A 16,600-nucleotide genomic window follows, 5' to 3' on the forward strand; every position below is an offset into this window, starting at 1 on the left:
CGCGAGTGTGGAGTCTAGTTCGCTAATCAGCTTCGTGCCGCGTAGTCTGGAGCGGGCTATATTATATAGGAATCGCAATAAGACTATCTTTCTTTATCAGAGTGTCAGGCCGCAGGCCCTTGTTGTATATACTATAGCTGGTCAAGCAAATCTTGTCAGTAGAAAAAGGCGGCAAATTTAAAAAATGTAGGCGCGAAGGGATAGAAAGTTTGAATTTCGCGCCTTTTTCTACTGACACGAACTATATGTCTATATACTATGTCTATGATGTCTATGCACATTTTTGACGTAAAATGCTTAAACATAGCAACAATTTTGTATGTAATGAGGGCTATCGTTTTTTTGCTCACCAGTTGGCGCCTCTGTTGATGGTGGTCCAAAAGACTATAGAACAGCTGTCAGTCATTGAAGTGACAAATGACATTTGACATTTCGAACTATGGAAAAGACCACCATCTACACTAGCGCCCCTAGCGGCGAATTCATACGCGATAGCCCTCATTATTTTAGTTCATTCTCATTGGCTGTCATTGCTCGTAAAAAAAAAACATTGGCTGTCATAAATGTCATAATCATAATGTCATTGACTCATTGTCACAATTGTCACTTAAAGTTTCATGTGCGGAATTTCAGTATTTTGGTCGCTTTGCGATAATTGTGCCAATATTCTTAAATATAAACATCTTCTGTTGAAAAAGCAACGTCGAAAATGCCTGAAAATAAAAATTTAGTCCAATGTTACAACCGTGGTTGTGGCAAACAATTTGACCCAAATCAAAATGACAAAGGTAAGAAAATTCTAGAAATTTCTCGTGTCATATATAGTTTATAGTTTCCTTATTGATTTTACTTGAATTACCTGCTAATCGACAATATCTATAACTATAGATGAATGTCAGCATCATCCAGGAGCTCCCGTTTTCCACGACGCCTATAAAGGATGGTCATGCTGTAACAAAAAGAGTGTGGACTTCACTGAATTCCTCAATATAAAAGGTTGCACTCTATCGAAGCACTCTACTGTGGTTAGTATTTTGTTAAGATTGCACGTTAAGCCCTTTATCAAGTTAGATTAATCTTCCCTCGTCAATTTATTCTTTTTTCAAATTACAGAAACCGCCAGAACCAGAAAAGAAAACTCTTGATAAAGAGCTTGACAAAAAGGATGTGATAGAAGTTCGAGCCCCAATAGTTGGGCCGCAACTGACTCGGCCTCCTTTTGACACTCCTTTAGTAGCACTTGAAGCCCGTATTGCTGATTCACTCAAACAGCTTGTCCAGAATTTACAAAAACCAGCTGCTGCAGCGGATGATGGGTAACTATTTCCTGAGGGTACTAAATCTAAAAGTGTAAATTATTGACTTATCAAAACTTGTAGGTTTCTATGGAGTTCACAAAGTCCTCTAGTCTCTATAATCTGTACAACTGTGGCCCAAATGATCCCCTCAAATATAATGGAAATGATATCTTGTCAGCAGAAAAGTTACCCTAAGTCAAAGTATTTTCTATGTTGCTTGATAGAACAAAGTTATTTATTAATAATAATATGTTATTTTTGGTCACTCATTATAGTCATTCCGACAAGACAACAAGACAACACAACAAACAAGAGCCGACAAGAGCTAGGCTAGTCTAATGATGATGATGATGATGATTAGTCATTATTTTCATGACTAATAAAATATTTTACTTTTAAGAATTTTAACTTTTTTCATAAGATCTTTCAATATGACATTAAACTATAATCTAAATTTAGGGAACACCCAAATATTGCGACATATGTTTTTCCGATTTTTATAACAACAATTTTCATAATCCCGATTTTTTATAAGTTCGAAATATCAAAATTACGATCTTTAAAAACACGATGGAATAAAATCACGAATGTGCTATTTCCGAAAACTTAAAATCCGATTGTCATTTGACCGAAAGCTTATAGTTCCAATTTTACACTTTTCAAAAAATATTTTTTTCCGAATTCTTAAATTCCGAAAAACCATTGTCCGATCGGAAATAAAATAATTCGGTATTCAGAAATTCGGACTTTTGTAAGGTCGGAAAAATGAAATTCGTGATATTCTAATGAAGACTCACGATTTAGTGATTCGGTTTTATGTAAGGTTGGAAAAATGAAACCCGTGACATTCAAATGAAGACTCACGTTTTAGTTATTATTACAGGTGCCTGTCGTGCCGCATCGCCCGCATCACGTCAAATTCGGCATAAAATATTTTTGGCATAAAAATTCGGCATAAATAAATTCGACAGAACTGCGACCCTCAAGATAACGAACTGTTGCCAGATAAGTGGCTTACGTTAGGTTAGAACTGCGACTTCCAAGAAAACGAACTGTTGCCAGAAAAGTTGGTTAGGTTACAACTGCGACCCTCAAGAAAACGAATTAGGCTATAACTGGGACCCCGAAGTAAACAAACTCTTGCCAGAAGTCTGTTAGGTTAGAACTGCGACCCCCCTAGAAAACGGAACTGTTGCCAGAAGTGGGTTAGGTTAGGTTAGAACTGCGACCCCCAAGAAAACGAACTGTTGCCAGAAAAGTGGATTAAGTAGGAGGTTAGGTTAGTACTACGACCCTCAAGAAAACGAACTTTAACAATATATTCGGAATATAGTTATTCGGAAATTTAAAAATTGGGAAATTTAAAATAGGAATAGGAATCACGTCAATTCGGAAATATAAAATTCGGAATAAGGGCAATTCAGAATTCGTGATTTTAAAAATCGTAAATGTTAAAATTCGGCGTTTGTCACTGTCGGAATTGTTATAATCGGAATTATGTGGTTCGTAATTTAAAATTTCGGAATAATGGCAACTCGGAATTCGTGATTTCAAAAATCGTAATTGTTAAATTCGGTGTTTGTCACCATCGGAATTGTTATAATTGCTAAATCGGTAAAATTCGGGTTTTCGGAAATATAAATCTTCGTGATTTTCATCATTCGTAATTACGACAGTCGGAATTTTGATGGGTCGACCATTTAAAAATCGGCACGATAAAATTCGACATTCTAAAATTCGAAATATTTTTTTTCGGAATTATGTAGTGTACTCCTACATTTTATAAGCTTCATTTTATAATATCAAAAATCTGATTATGGCTAATTAGTGTTGGTTAAGACTCAAGTCCTTTGAGTCCTGTGCTTTAAGACTCGACTCAGTTTTTCAGACTAGTCATTAAGGTAGAAACTTGAGTTATTAGTTTAGTTCTGAGTCTTTTGTAAAAAATGACTCAAGTTCTTCAATTAGAGACTTAAATGACTCAAGTCCCTACCAACACCATGGCTAATTCTAGCCGATTGCAGATAAAATAAAAAATATATAATCCAAACACATTGTGAATCAAAACAAGCAATAAATTTTAGGTGAACAGATTATCAAGGCTCTGCTATTTCCCTTATATGCCTTAAACCATTAGGAACTGAAGGATATATTACCAGTCTGATTCTTAAGATAACATTATAAGAAATTTAAATACCAATATAATTGCAGAAATGTCACCATTGGTACAAGTTGTAAAAATGGTGGGTGTTCTACATCATATGAAGGTCCTCAGACAAACGACACAATCTGCACTTATCATCCAGGTTGTCCTATATTCCACGAGGGTCTGAAGTTTTGGTCTTGTTGTCAGAAGAGGACAACTGACTTCAATGTCTTCTTAAGTCAGCCGGGTTGCACTACAGGCTCTCATAAATGGACCAAAGAAGTAAGTGCCTATATTTTGAAAACTCCATTAATGTATTTAATTACAAACTTTTTTTACCATTTATGGCATATTGAATATTGTTTTAGTTGTTGAAATGATAATCATTAATCAACTAACATTTAACTTACCTGAAAATTTTATTAGCTGATTTAATTTATTTTAAATTTTAGGCAAGACTGTAGTTACTCTTTCACACCATACACAGATGAAATACGGGTACAGTATGAATAAAATAATTAATATTATAGATAGAAATAAATTAGAATTTATTTTCTCTTAATAGAGGAAATAAATTTATAAATTTAAGACAGAGATAAGAACAGGAGGTTACATCACTGATATTGTTTCCTCCAAGAAGAAAGGAAATTTTTGATTAATTACCAGTGTAGTTATATGGCCTAGGAACATTACACTTTTGGTATTAAATAATTAACAGTAGTTTTAATTTAACCTTTGGTATTTATTTGGGTTTACACAAAGGGACAATATTATTCACTTTTACCATTCTGTAGGATAAAGTCCCTAATGAATTTAAACTACTTGTGCCTAGGAGCTAAGTTAAGTATTAAATGTCTTAATGTCAAACAAACCCTTAAATTCCTAAAAATCCTGACCATCTATTTGGAATTCCAAATATTGTAAACGCATAGATTTATTTTATCACTGTTCTGCAGATATCTTACCACAATAGTTATTTACGATACAAGTGCGGAAAAGTGGAAATTTGAAACGAGTGGCGATAAATTAAATCGTATTTTAAATCGACCCGAGTTGCGAATTACCTATTTGCACGTGTATCGTACAACGTTTTACAGTACATATGGCCCTTTAAAGTTTCGACATATGCACGAAAAGTGCTTTTTTACGCAATAGTGCGAGAAAGTAGCACCATATGTACTGTAAAATACATTAATCTACAGGATGGAAAAAGTTAATGGGCCCTGAAGAGAAAGTATCTTAAAACCTTAAGTTAGCTCATTTTATTTAAAGGAAACATTCTTTTATTTTTAAAAAGAATCAAAATTGCATTAAAATATTTTTTTATTTTTTTCAATTTCGCTTGTCTAAAAATATTCTTGAGTACCTACCAAATATTCCATTTTTTTTTGATATTTTGTACGACAAAACATTAAAAGTGTCGACTAGTAAAATAAAATAGCAAGTGTTTATTTTTTGGAATTTCTAGTCTGTTCGATTCCCGGGCGAGACAAGCGAATTTAAAAAAATCTTTAAATGCGGATATGAAAGAATAACCGGCCAAGTGCGAGTCGGACTCGCGCACGAAGGGTTCCGTACCATTACGGAAAAAAACAGCAAAAAAAATCACGTTTGTTGTATGGGAGCCCCGTTTAAATAGTGATATTTATGTATTTAGTTTAAATATTTATATTATTCTGTTTTTAGTATTTGTTATTATAGCGGCAACAGAAATACATCATTTGTGAAAATTTCAACTGTCTAGCTATCACGGTTCATGGGTTACAGCCTGGTGACAGACAGACAGACGGACAGACGGACAGCGGAGTCTTAGTAATAGGGTCCCGTTTTTACCCTTTGGGTACGTTACCCTAAAAAGTGACCAAGGCTCCAGTGCTGGAATCCTAGCTATAACAAATGTTTCAGTTAACAATTTACTTTACTTAATTTATTATTATTATTTGTATCTCCTTCGATATCACGGGCCTATAAATCCCGGTCTTTTGATAGGCTTGCGTGGGGATATAGATCCAACACGTAGAGGCCCCTTGGAGAGCTTTAATGTCATGTAGAACGCCTGCTGGAACCCGTTCACAGGCGCAACAATAGACACCCATGAACCGGTCGCAGCAGGCATTGGGACTATTGCAGAAAAAGTGAACAGTATACCGGTCTATGGATTGAAGTTTGGGTGGACAATGAGACTGGGCTATTGTAAAGAACTCCGGACACCTGCCATAACAATGTTAAAACACGTTATCGAGGCAGGTGGTGACTTGCCGCTGACTAGATGGGCCCCTGAAACTGCCGTCGTGAAGACGACCAGGAGCAACACCGGTGTGAGCGGCTCAGGGGTGTCGAGAGGTGTGCGCCGCTTTCTACCCAGTGGCTGTTAGCAGCCACTGTGCCAACTCGCGTCTTATGCATCTTTCACTTCCACCCCTGGAGCATATAGCTCTTACGACTCCTCTCTGGACGGCCAATGAAGGCAAGCCAGAGCTGAGAGTCCTGCGGGTCCCCTTGGGGTCCACTCCGACCGACGAAGACACGCCGGAGACGGAGACCCTGACCGACTCTCTGGAGCACTCGGGTCCGTGGGGTCGTCACTCCCCAACAGCTCGCCACAAGCCCCCAAAAGCTCGCCTCAAGCTCCCAACAGCTCGCCACAAGCCCCCAACAGCTCGCCACAAGCTTATTATTATTATTATAGCCTCTTTATTTCCATAATGTTTTCAATTATTTAGTTTTTAAAATTGATTAAAATATGTTTTTAAGGTGTTGTTGTTTCTGTTGATTTTTCTTTCTTGGGGTATGGATCCCGTTTGGGTAAAGGCCTCCCATTTCTTCCATAAATATCTATGTTTGGCATTGTACATCCAGTCTTTCTCGGCAACCTCTTCTATGTCATCGGTCCACCGTTTGACAGGTTTTCCAGTTTTCCTCTTCGCTGGTAATGGTCCTTTCCATCTCGTTGTTAGTGTTGTCCATCTGTTATCTGTATACCTTGAGATGTGTCCTGCCCATTGCCACTTGAGCTTTAGAGCTTGTGTGAGCGCATCCTTTACGTTTGTTTTACTTCTTATAGTTTCGTTTCTAATTTTATGCATTTTGTTAATTCTCAGTATGCTTCTTTCCATAGCTCGTTGTGTAGTGTTTATTTTTTGTTTGATCTTGCTAGTATAAGTCCACGTTTGGCATCCATATAGTAAACTGGGCAGAAGGCATGTGTCCATTACTATTCTTTTTATCTTCATACTATATTTTCCTTTCAGAATTTCTTTGAATGACCAGAACTTTCGCCATGTAATATTCTTCCTTCTATCTACCTCTTGCTCGTTATTAGTCCGTTTACATTGATGGGAATGTTAGGGCTGTTAGTCATTATCTTCGTTTTGCTTCTGTTCGTTTGTAGGCCTACTTTATTGCTTTCTTTTTCTAGTGTGCATAGCATATTCTCTAGTTGTTTGGCACTTTCCGCAAATATGATTATGTCATCTGCAAACCGCAGATGCGTTAAGTGACATCCTTCGATGTTAATACCATATCCAGTCCAGTTTAAGTTTTTAAAAATATTTTCTAGTACGGCAATAAAAAGCTTAGGCGACAGAGGGTCGCCTTGCCTCACTCCTCTTTCAATTTTAATATGATCTCCTCTTCTTTCAAGTTTAACTCTACTTGTGCTATGTGAGTATATGTGTTTGATGATATTTATGTATTTCTGTTCTACTCCCGACATTTTCAGTGCATTCCAGATTGGGTTATGGCTGATGCTGTCGAAGGCTTTGCTGTAGGCAACAAAAGCAACATATAATGGTTTCCTGAATTCATTAAATTTTTCGATTAGTTGTTCCACTACATGTATATGATCGGTTGTGCTAAAGCCTGAGCGGAAGCCTGCCTGTTCTGGTTGTATGGTGTCGATTTTTATAGCAATTCTTTTCAGTATAATCGATGTGAAGAGCTTGTATACACTTGTCAGTAGGATAATGGGTCTATAATTTCCAATATCTAATGGGTCTCCTTTTTTATATATTAGTACTATATCAGAAGAACACCATTGTTTTGGTACTATTTCAAATACTAGTATCATATTGAATAATCTCGTTAAGTGCTTAAGTAATATTGGAGCTCCTAGTTTAAGGCAGTCATTTGCTAGCCCATCTGGTCTTTTCATTTTTCAGTTTCTTTATGTGAGAGTTTACTTCGTCTTCATCGATTGATTTAACTAAGTTGCACTCATTGTTGTTGATATTGTGTTCATGCTGTAATGGAGTATTTTCTTTCTTGCTGTAGAGTTCTCTATAAAACTTAGTTGCATGCTCTAATATCTCCTTTTTAATACAGTTGCTCAAAAAGTGGTACTTTTTGTGGCTGCGTAGCGTGCGAGAAGCTCAATTTCTCGAACTAGTGCTTTTTACTTTTTAGTTCCAAACTACGCGCAGGTACCAGGGCCTCATGAGTTATGAGGAGGTGTCGTTGACCAACCCGCGCCGGGCCCGCGGCGGCCGCGGCCGGGGCGCGCACGAGTATGAAGGTATCGCGGGTTGCGGCAGCTCGCGTATCTTAGCTGTATAGGTACTTTTGGTTTTGGTTTGGTTTGGTGGTATGATTCTACTAATGATATATTAATTTATTATTTTTTCGCAATTGTATTAAAAAACGTCGTTTACAACACGTGTGAAATGTCTTTTTACCACTCGTACCGAGTCTTGCCACTCGCTTTCAGCTCGTGGCAAGATACCTCGGTACTAGTGGTAAAAAGACATTCTTTTCACACTAGTTGTAAAATGTACTATTCTAGATCTGGTCTCGCCTGAGCTGTTCTCTAACTTTTGTATCCAATTCTTGTGTAAAGACATTTCCTTGTAAGCTCTTTGGTACTTCTGTGCGTATGTATAGGTATATTTCTTGTTATTATCTCTTCCCTGTAATTATTGTAGTCCTGTTTTATTGCTTTGTTAGTATTTTTAAACATTTTTGTGAGTTCCTTTTTTTGATCTTTAGTTTTGTTTTTAGTTTGTATTAATTCTGCAAGTTTCTTGATTAGTTCTTTTGTATGATTGCTAAGTATTGTATGTTGTTTCCTTCTAGTTTCTTCCCTACTTTGTAAACTGCGCAATATATTCTCTTCCAGGTAGTTGTAATATGTTTGTACACTTTCAGGCACATTATTTAGTTCTCCATTAAGATTTGTTTTTAGATTGTCTATATATTTTTTAATTTCGTCATCAGTTTTAGGGCTTATTATCTTCTTTTTATAATTTTTTGTTTTTACTTTTATGACATAGACTGAATGTTGCTCGAAGTAGTCTGTGGTCCGTATGATTTGTACCATATGAGGTTTATTTGTCATAATAAAATCTATCTCGTTTTGGTTTTTATGATTGGGAGATGTCCATGTCCATCGCTTTTTGCTTTTTTTCTTGAAAAGTGTATTGATAATTAGTAGGTTGTGTTCGAGAGCATAGTCAACTAGTAGTTGACCCCTTGTATTGCGTTCTCCATATCCATAATTTCCAAAGCATGGGCCTTCTTCTTTCCCAGGCTGCCCAATTTTCGCGTTGAAGTCACCCATTACTATGATGTTCTCATCCGCTAGATCGTGTGCTTTCTCCAAGTCGTTATAGAATGCTTGAACAACTTCCTCTTGTGCTGTGTCTGTTGGGGCGTATGTCTGGATAATTGAGATGTTACAATCTTCTATTTTTAGTTGTAGCAAGGCCACCCTTTCAGAGATGCCTGTAAAATTATGTATTTTGTTTTTATGTTCCTTCTTAATCAGAAATCCCACGCCATGTAGACCTTTTGTTTCTCCAATGTAACACAGAATGTAGTCCTGATATTCTTCTATTTGGCAGCCATTTCTCTTAACTTCAGATAGTCCTAGCACATCGACGTTGATGTTGTCTAGTGCATGTATGAGTTGCAGGTATCTCTCATTTGATGAGAGGGGTCTGACATTATATGTTCCGATATTTATGGTAGTATTCAAATTTAAACACTTTGGGCTTCGTGTGTGTTTTATTTGTAGGAGGGTTTTGGTCGCAATCCCCACGATGACGTCGATGACCAATCGGCTTGGGGACTTACTTAATTTACACAAATTAAAGTATTTTAATAAACAAATTTGTTGTGTTTTCTAGTTACATTGTAATCTGTTGCAGGGCCCAGCTGCAGGCACAGTAAAATGTCGCTGGGACTGGCACCAGACGCCTGACTACGTGATAGTCAGCGTGTACGCTAAGAAGTACGACCCCACACTGAGCTTCGTGAAGCTGAACCCCGTCAGGTTGAATACGAAATTGGTATTTAGAGAGGAGGGTGATGCCGTTTTTGAATTGGACCTTGAACTTCGTGGTGTAAGTATTATATTATTATTTTATATCCATACATCGGGGTTTTGGTTGCGGGATTTTTTACCCAAAAAACCGGCCAAGTGCGAGTCGGACTCGCGTTTCAAGGGTTCCGTACATTACACAATTTAAACAACGTATTTTTTATGTGAAACGTGAGTGAAATATCTTTAAAAAACCCGTAGGGGTCGGATCAAAAACTAAGTAATTAAGCTCGACTCACTCTTGACTGCACATTTCTAATAGGTTTTCCTGTAATCTATAGGTAAAAATCTATTTTGTGTATTTTTTTCAAAATTTTAGACCCAGTAGTTTCGGAGATAAAGGGGGGGAATGGTCGTTTTTTGCCTATTTTCTTAAATAACCTAAATTATTTATCTAAAAATTATAAAAAAAATATATTTGAGATTTTGACAATGAGCTCTTTCATTTGGTATGTAACACGATATAGTTTGAAAAACTTTATTTTTTAAATTTCACATTTACCCCCCAAAAGTGGCCCCCATGTTAAAAATTTATTTCTTTACGTTACATATTCGTCTTTGGGTCATAAACTTACATATGTATACCAAATTTCAACTTAATTGGTCCAGTAGTTTCGGAGAAAATTAGGCTGTGACAGACGGACAGACAGACGCACGAGTGATCCTATAAGGGTTCCGTTTACTTCCGTAACTTTTGTAAAATTACTAGTTAATTACAAAAAAAAATGTTGAGAAGTTGAACGTGCGTCTTTGTGGTAGGAGTCAATTTTTATTTAGGCAATAAAAGCTATCTAACTTTCTAGTGTTTCTCAACTTACTCAATATAAAAAAAGTTACTTCTTTAAACTGGTTACCTTATTACTTATGGTTACCTTATGGTATTATAGAAATTGCATAATATTTTGCAGGTCATAAGCATTGAGAACAGTAGTGCATCAATGCTGCCTTCAAAAGTCGAAATCAAGCTGAAGAAAGGAGAACCTGGTGCCTGGGCAAAACTAGATTTTCCTAGATCAGAAACAAAGAAGGAGGAACCCAAACCACAGGAACAAACACCTATTGAAGACGATTCAGTTGACCTATCTACTGTAGAAGCTATACGGTCTATTGGACAAGTCAATATGACTGAATAAAATACCTTGGCGATTGATTGCAGGCGATTAATTGCATGTGTACATTTTATTCGTGGAAAGTGAACAGTATGCTTGTCAGGCTCTTTCTGATTTTTGTGAAGAAAAACCTACTGTATGTTTAGTACCTATTGCCAATGGGACAACTATGTTTGGTTAAGATTTTGTATTTAATATTACTTTCGTAAGAACTATCTGCAATAAATCCTTTAAATAACTCGTGTTTCTTTTTATTATCGATCGTCGAATCGAGAAGCAATAAACTGGCGGCCCACCACTCACGGGTTGATGAGAAAACCAGTAAACTGTCGGTCACCGGTGAGTTGTTAGTGTTGCCGTATTTAGAGGTGAAATAGAGCGCTTTTAAGTATAGTTATGCTCTTTAACGCCTGAAATTAGGCAGCGAGTTAGACAAGGATAACATACCGTAAGAAAAACAAAAACACTTGGTATAAAACTTGGTGGTGAGGAACCATCCATTCGAGTGCGAACCCCTGTAAAAAAATCCTCTTATCCGCGCTGACCACCCATCGGGGCCCCGCCGCTTAACTGCTTTTGTGCAAATCCGCGGCGCCATTTGACTACTTTTTGCGTTTTCACTGGCGCCACTTAAAGGGTTAAGTCAATATATATATATTTTTTTTCAAATGTAAAAAAAAAACAGTGAACGTGGTATAAAATAACCGGCCAAGTGCGAGTCGGACTCGCGCACCGAGGCTTCCGTACTTTTTAGTATTTGTTATAGCGACAACAGAAATACATCATCTGTGAAAATTTCAACTGCCTAGCTATCACGGTTCATGAGATACAGCCTGGTGACAGACAGACGGACAGCGGAGTCTTAGTAAAAGGGTCCCGTTTTTACCCTTTGGGTACGGAACCCTAAAAAAAGGAATAATTTATTTCATGTTTTAATGGGAGTAGAAATAAATAAAACTTAAACGTTTAATTGATTTATGTACATTTATGTTTTATGCTTTTATTTACACTAAGTATCTTTAAAGGTTATCCATGGTATGTAATCAATAATTATTTATTAGATTACGTTTAAAACTATCTATAGATATTACAATAAATATTATATATGTACATAACACGATTAACATAGTTAGGTCTATTTTAATGACTAGAAATACTTCGACTAGAAGATCTTTTAACTAGACAAATGACTATTAAGTAAATGCAATGCAAATACTCGGAGATAAAGGGTACATGATATGTTTAACTTGACACATTATTTAATAATTTATATGTATTAGGTACCTCTAGACATTCTTTTAATTAGGTATACATAAGTAGAGGGAACTTATAAACGTCTTTAATGTACCTAAACAAACAGTTGTAACAGTCGGTCGATAAAACATAGTATCTAATGTAATATCGAGTTACTGTAACAAATGTGTATTTAAATCGGTGGATTTTATGTTATGTTACAGTTAAGTTTCCTAATATGTAAATTTCAAATAACAAACACCAATAAGAAACCAATATTTATATACAATACAATAAGGATGATGACACATGTTGAATTTTACAACAAAATCTAGTAAAATAGATAGCAAATGAGCAATTTATCACAATAATGTGGATATTAAAATAATATATGGAAATAATACAAAAATACAGGACCTGAAAGGTTTAAAAATTTAAGTTTTTTTTAAAAAGGGAAAAAGTAAGGGTACCTTCAGAAAAAATATTGTATAGCAACTATATACATAAACGCAATATTTCACTGACAAAATCGCAATTTTACTTATTTTCCATACATTTAAGATGGGCTCTCAGTGACCTTCACGTCACGTTCACTTATCGTTTTGTTAGAAGCGTTTCGCGAGTGAAGTAGTTTAACTATCATTTCTGACTTTTGTATTGTTTTAATGCAAACCTAATTGATTGATACCATTAATGAAAATTTGTCATCTAGCCTATTAGAGTTAAACCAAGACAAATCTGCAACGATTTGGACAGCACACGCAGTGCTAGTGTTATTTATACGTCATTATTTCATAGAAGTTTGACGTTTAAAATAACACTTGCACTGCGTGTGCTATCAAAATCGTACTTTTCTTGGTCTTACTCTAAGCTGTTTTTATTTCCATTATTATTGCATGTCCTACGACTTCTCTCATAAGGGGGGCCGATTTTTAAATTACGAGCGCTCGATTTCGTGTGGCTCCCTTCAATATATCTCCACTACTAGGCTTTAAATTCTACTAATAGAATTGAAAACGAGTGGCCAATACTAGTAGATTCCCAATGTTTAGTGCTCGTATTTCAAAAATATCAATTCGCCGTTTTCCACAGATTTTCGAGTGACGAAATCGAGCGCTAGAATTCACGAAATCGGCCTCCAGAATGAATTTTCAATTTCTACAATCGATGGTTCACAATTCCAGCGTATATGACTTGCATGCGTGCATGCGCGTCAAGGAGGCGAATTCAGATTTTAAATAAATGACATTGATTTGATATTAATCGCGGTGTAGCTTGCTTGCTCGTCCTCAAGCCCCCTGCACACTCGTGCGCGAATCGCGGCGTGTAGCCGCGAACGCGAGTGTGGAGTCTAGTTTGCTAATCAGCGACCCACAGTCGCGTTCGCGGTTTCGCGCCGCGTAGTCTGGAGTAGGCTTCATATATTCGTGCGACGTGGCGGTCGAATCTAATTTAACAATTTGTTATTGTTTTGATCTTATTATGATACGACCTAATCAGAGAGTAATATCTTGTTATCTATTTGTAAGTATATTCATTAAAATCTGTTAACAGGAACATTTCTAGTTGAAGGAGTAGATTGTTAAATTAGAATCGGGCATCTAAATAAGCCTTCAAGTTATCCATTACTTATGATGAAAGAAAACTGCGCGCCACAATTTATGCTACGAGCCTACGACGTAGCGCGCTGTCGCGCACTGAATGATTCTGGAGAAAGTCAGTTTGTTGTCTTCAATTCTAAGGAGAAGCGCAATGTTCAGTTGGAGGAGGGTGCAGCGGCCCAAAGGCCGGTGCTGGCGCCGGCTGCATTCTGTAGAAACAAATTGATCTTAAAGTCAGTCACACTAGAAGTAATATAGGTATATAATACAATGTTATGTAAATCTTGTTAGCGTTATCCTGGCTCTCGCAAAAAAACTACCAATAACACATTCATCATTGTCAGTGACCCATCCGCTAGGCAGGTTTTGTGTTCGTAGGCGCTTTTCGCTATTAACGAAAAAAAAACAAGATCGGTTTCGCTCGCGCTGGCAGTGAATGTGATTATGACGCAGGCACTAGTTTTTTTACGAAAGCATCTGACCTTCCAACGGGTATACGGGTAGATATTAGGTATCGCTTGGTGACCGCTCTGCTACATACCGGTACATGTCGTGGAGCAAGGTGGCGACGGACACGTCCCCCACGGTGTCTCGGAAGAGGAGCAGCTCGATGGAACGCGCGCGCACCGCCCGCAGCGACGGCAGCAACAGCAGCAGGCGCCCGAATCTGCGGGTCATTCATGTCTTCATCATACAAGAACATTCACTCATGCTAGACAAATGCCTTCCCTAAGGGTTTGTCGAGCAGTGATCTCATCCGGCGGTTTATTGCGATCTTGACCGCTTTCATACGTAGGCCGATTTTTTTAGTTGTCATTTTTTTCGTCAGTTCCTTATTCTATACAATATAAGTGCAATTTCACCGTATGTTCTAAAAAATGTTCCTCTGAGTTAAGAAAACGTATGGAATTTTCGTCATTCAATCTTTTTTTTGTACAAGTAGTGATTTCCGCCCGGAATGAGGAGCTCTTCAAACAAACCAAATTTTATCGTAATTAGTTAATTACTTACTTATTACTTGCACGTCTTCAACAAAAAGAATTGAATACCTCGTTGGTTGTCTTGTATATCTTGTGCGGACGTAGTCGGCGAGGATACACTGCGCCTGGTCTTGCAACATCTCTACTGGTTGCGTCTCACTCAAGCCAGGAGTATCTGAAAGAAACACAACAGTCGGTAATTGTTAATTTTTTTTCATGAAATGTAAGTTTCTATAATAAGTATAAAAAACAAGAACTGAGAAATAATATTATGCTGAAAACAATTGCCAAGTTAGTTTTATAAGTCCTATAAACTAACCTGGCGAAAACAACACGATTGCTTTCATGCAGCCGCACTCGCTACCGTCGGGCGCTATCTGCCGAAAACGGCATAGTATTTCCTGAAAAAAATACCAGCTTGTTAATAAATAAGAACATTCCAAAATTTCACATAAGTAGTAGTAGTACTCAGAATCACTTTATTGTACACAACAAAGGTCTAAGTAAAGTAATAAGTAAGTCTGTTAAGTAATATCTATTAATTGGCCTGCGTCTCTTACTTGACGCCAAGTCTCAACGATGCGACACTTGCGAGTCTTGCGATAGATGCAGAGCAATTGTCATAACGTTTTAGCAGTGCGGGGTGGCCATCTGACCACGATTGCGCTTAATTAATTGACCTTTTGTGCATACCGTATAGACTAGGCGCGTGCGTGCCGCCGGCGTGGCCAACAGCGGCGTCAGGTCCCAAGGCGCCGACCACAGCGCCAGTTGTAGCAGAAACAGGTCCTTCCACGCGGCGTGCATCAGCACCAGTTAGTCTGCGGGCGTCAGCGTCTGGACCGTCATGATACCTGCAGTGTGTTGAGCTCCAGATCGGCCAGCGGGTCGGGCGGCAGACGAGCGCGGGCCGCCGGCGCGGCCAAGAGGGGCGCCAGATCCCAAGGCGCTGACCACTGCGCCAGGTGTAGTAGGAACAGGTCCTTCCACGCGGCGCGGAGTAGCACCAGCTGGTCTGCGGGCGTCAGCGCCTGGAACGGCGCCAGGCATCGCACCCAGCGCACTGCCATGAATAGCAGCCGAGCGCTCGTCTCCTGCAGGAAATTCGTTATGAGCATGAATATTTGTACCTCAGTTATGGATGTTTGCTATCTACAGTAAGCTGCAGAGATAACTGACCCCATGTAAACAAGTTTCTATGCAGATACTGAAAGATCCTATATCCCGTTCGGTCATTTCCCCCCACCGCTCATGACAGATCCATTTATACTTGATTCATGGTAGGTATTTATAATTTAAGTATAGTATCCCTATGTATCGTCGCCTATGCCTAGGTCTTACTACTTATTGGGAAACGCCACAGGTACCTACTGTAAGCTTGGTTCAGTTCGGGGCTAATGTTAATATTTATTATGTTTATGCATTTAGGGAAGTAGTAAGTACCTCTGTACAGGGGCGTAGCTAGAGAATATGGCGCCCGGGGCAGTCACCAAATTTGCGCCCCCTGACGACTGAAAAAAGTTTCCCTGCTGCTGCCTTTTGCCCATTTTGGCGCCCCCCTTGGATGGCGCCCGGGGCACTTGCCCCCTCTGACCCCCCCTAGTTACGCCACTGCCTCTGTATGAAATAGTAAGTACGAACATACGGGTATCTATTGTTTCCCACATAGTTTTAAGTCATAATGTATTGTTTGTCCACATTTTCGTTAGTCATAATTCTGTTTTTCTCAGAAACTCGTAACTTTTTAGAATTGCCATAAATCAAACCTTACCTAACCTATCTAGGATAACCTGAGGAAAATCCTGAAAAGTTCACGGTTTCAGAATTATGACTAATGATAATATGACAATTAGCCTCATGCATGAAGTTTATATTTGAACGAAATATGTTTTATTCGGATGTTTGTTACCGTTATAT

General features: G+C 38.0%; 2 protein-coding genes across 2 annotated transcripts in view; one reads left to right on the forward strand and one right to left on the reverse strand.

The window, feature by feature from the left end:
* The first annotated feature begins 587 nt into the window (after nucleotides 1–587).
* On the forward strand, nucleotides 588–11,109 carry LOC134742067 (cysteine and histidine-rich domain-containing protein morgana). The gene is made up of 6 exons (XM_063675000.1): nucleotides 588–788; nucleotides 889–1,025; nucleotides 1,114–1,316; nucleotides 3,510–3,726; nucleotides 9,588–9,782; nucleotides 10,669–11,109. The coding sequence occupies exons 1-6, from the start codon at nucleotides 710–712 to the stop codon at nucleotides 10,891–10,893; spliced, it is 1,056 nt and encodes a 351-aa protein (XP_063531070.1). The 5' UTR covers nucleotides 588–709; the 3' UTR covers nucleotides 10,894–11,109.
* A 2,700-nt stretch (nucleotides 11,110–13,809) lies between these two features.
* LOC134752430 (protein dissatisfaction) overlaps nucleotides 13,810–16,600 on the reverse strand; it is a 69,500-nt gene continuing 66,709 nt past the window's right edge. The window contains exons 9-13 of the mRNA XM_063688441.1: nucleotides 15,538–15,777; nucleotides 15,003–15,084; nucleotides 14,753–14,858; nucleotides 14,245–14,370; nucleotides 13,810–13,912 (exon numbers count right to left, since the gene is read on the reverse strand). Coding sequence (XP_063544511.1) covers nucleotides 13,840–13,912; nucleotides 14,245–14,370; nucleotides 14,753–14,858; nucleotides 15,003–15,084; nucleotides 15,538–15,777 — 627 coding nt within the window. The 3' untranslated portion in view covers nucleotides 13,810–13,839. The remainder of the gene's footprint in view (nucleotides 13,913–14,244; nucleotides 14,371–14,752; nucleotides 14,859–15,002; nucleotides 15,085–15,537; nucleotides 15,778–16,600) is intronic.

This window comes from Cydia strobilella, chromosome 1 (assembly GCF_947568885.1).
Source record: "Cydia strobilella chromosome 1, ilCydStro3.1, whole genome shotgun sequence".
NCBI classification, from domain to species: domain Eukaryota; kingdom Metazoa; phylum Arthropoda; class Insecta; order Lepidoptera; family Tortricidae; genus Cydia; species Cydia strobilella.

Bases quoted from the DNA above. Each gene is read 5' to 3' on its own strand.
- LOC134742067 (XM_063675000.1), top strand. From the start codon at position 710: ATGCCTGAAAATAAAAATTTAGTCCAATGTTACAACCGTGGTTGTGGC. The intron at 789-888 runs GTAAGAAAATTC...CTATAACTATAG, and splicing joins CCCAAATCAAAATGACAAAG to ATGAATGTCAGCATCATCCA. The intron at 9,783-10,668 runs GTAAGTATTATA...AATATTTTGCAG, and splicing joins TGGACCTTGAACTTCGTGGT to GTCATAAGCATTGAGAACAG.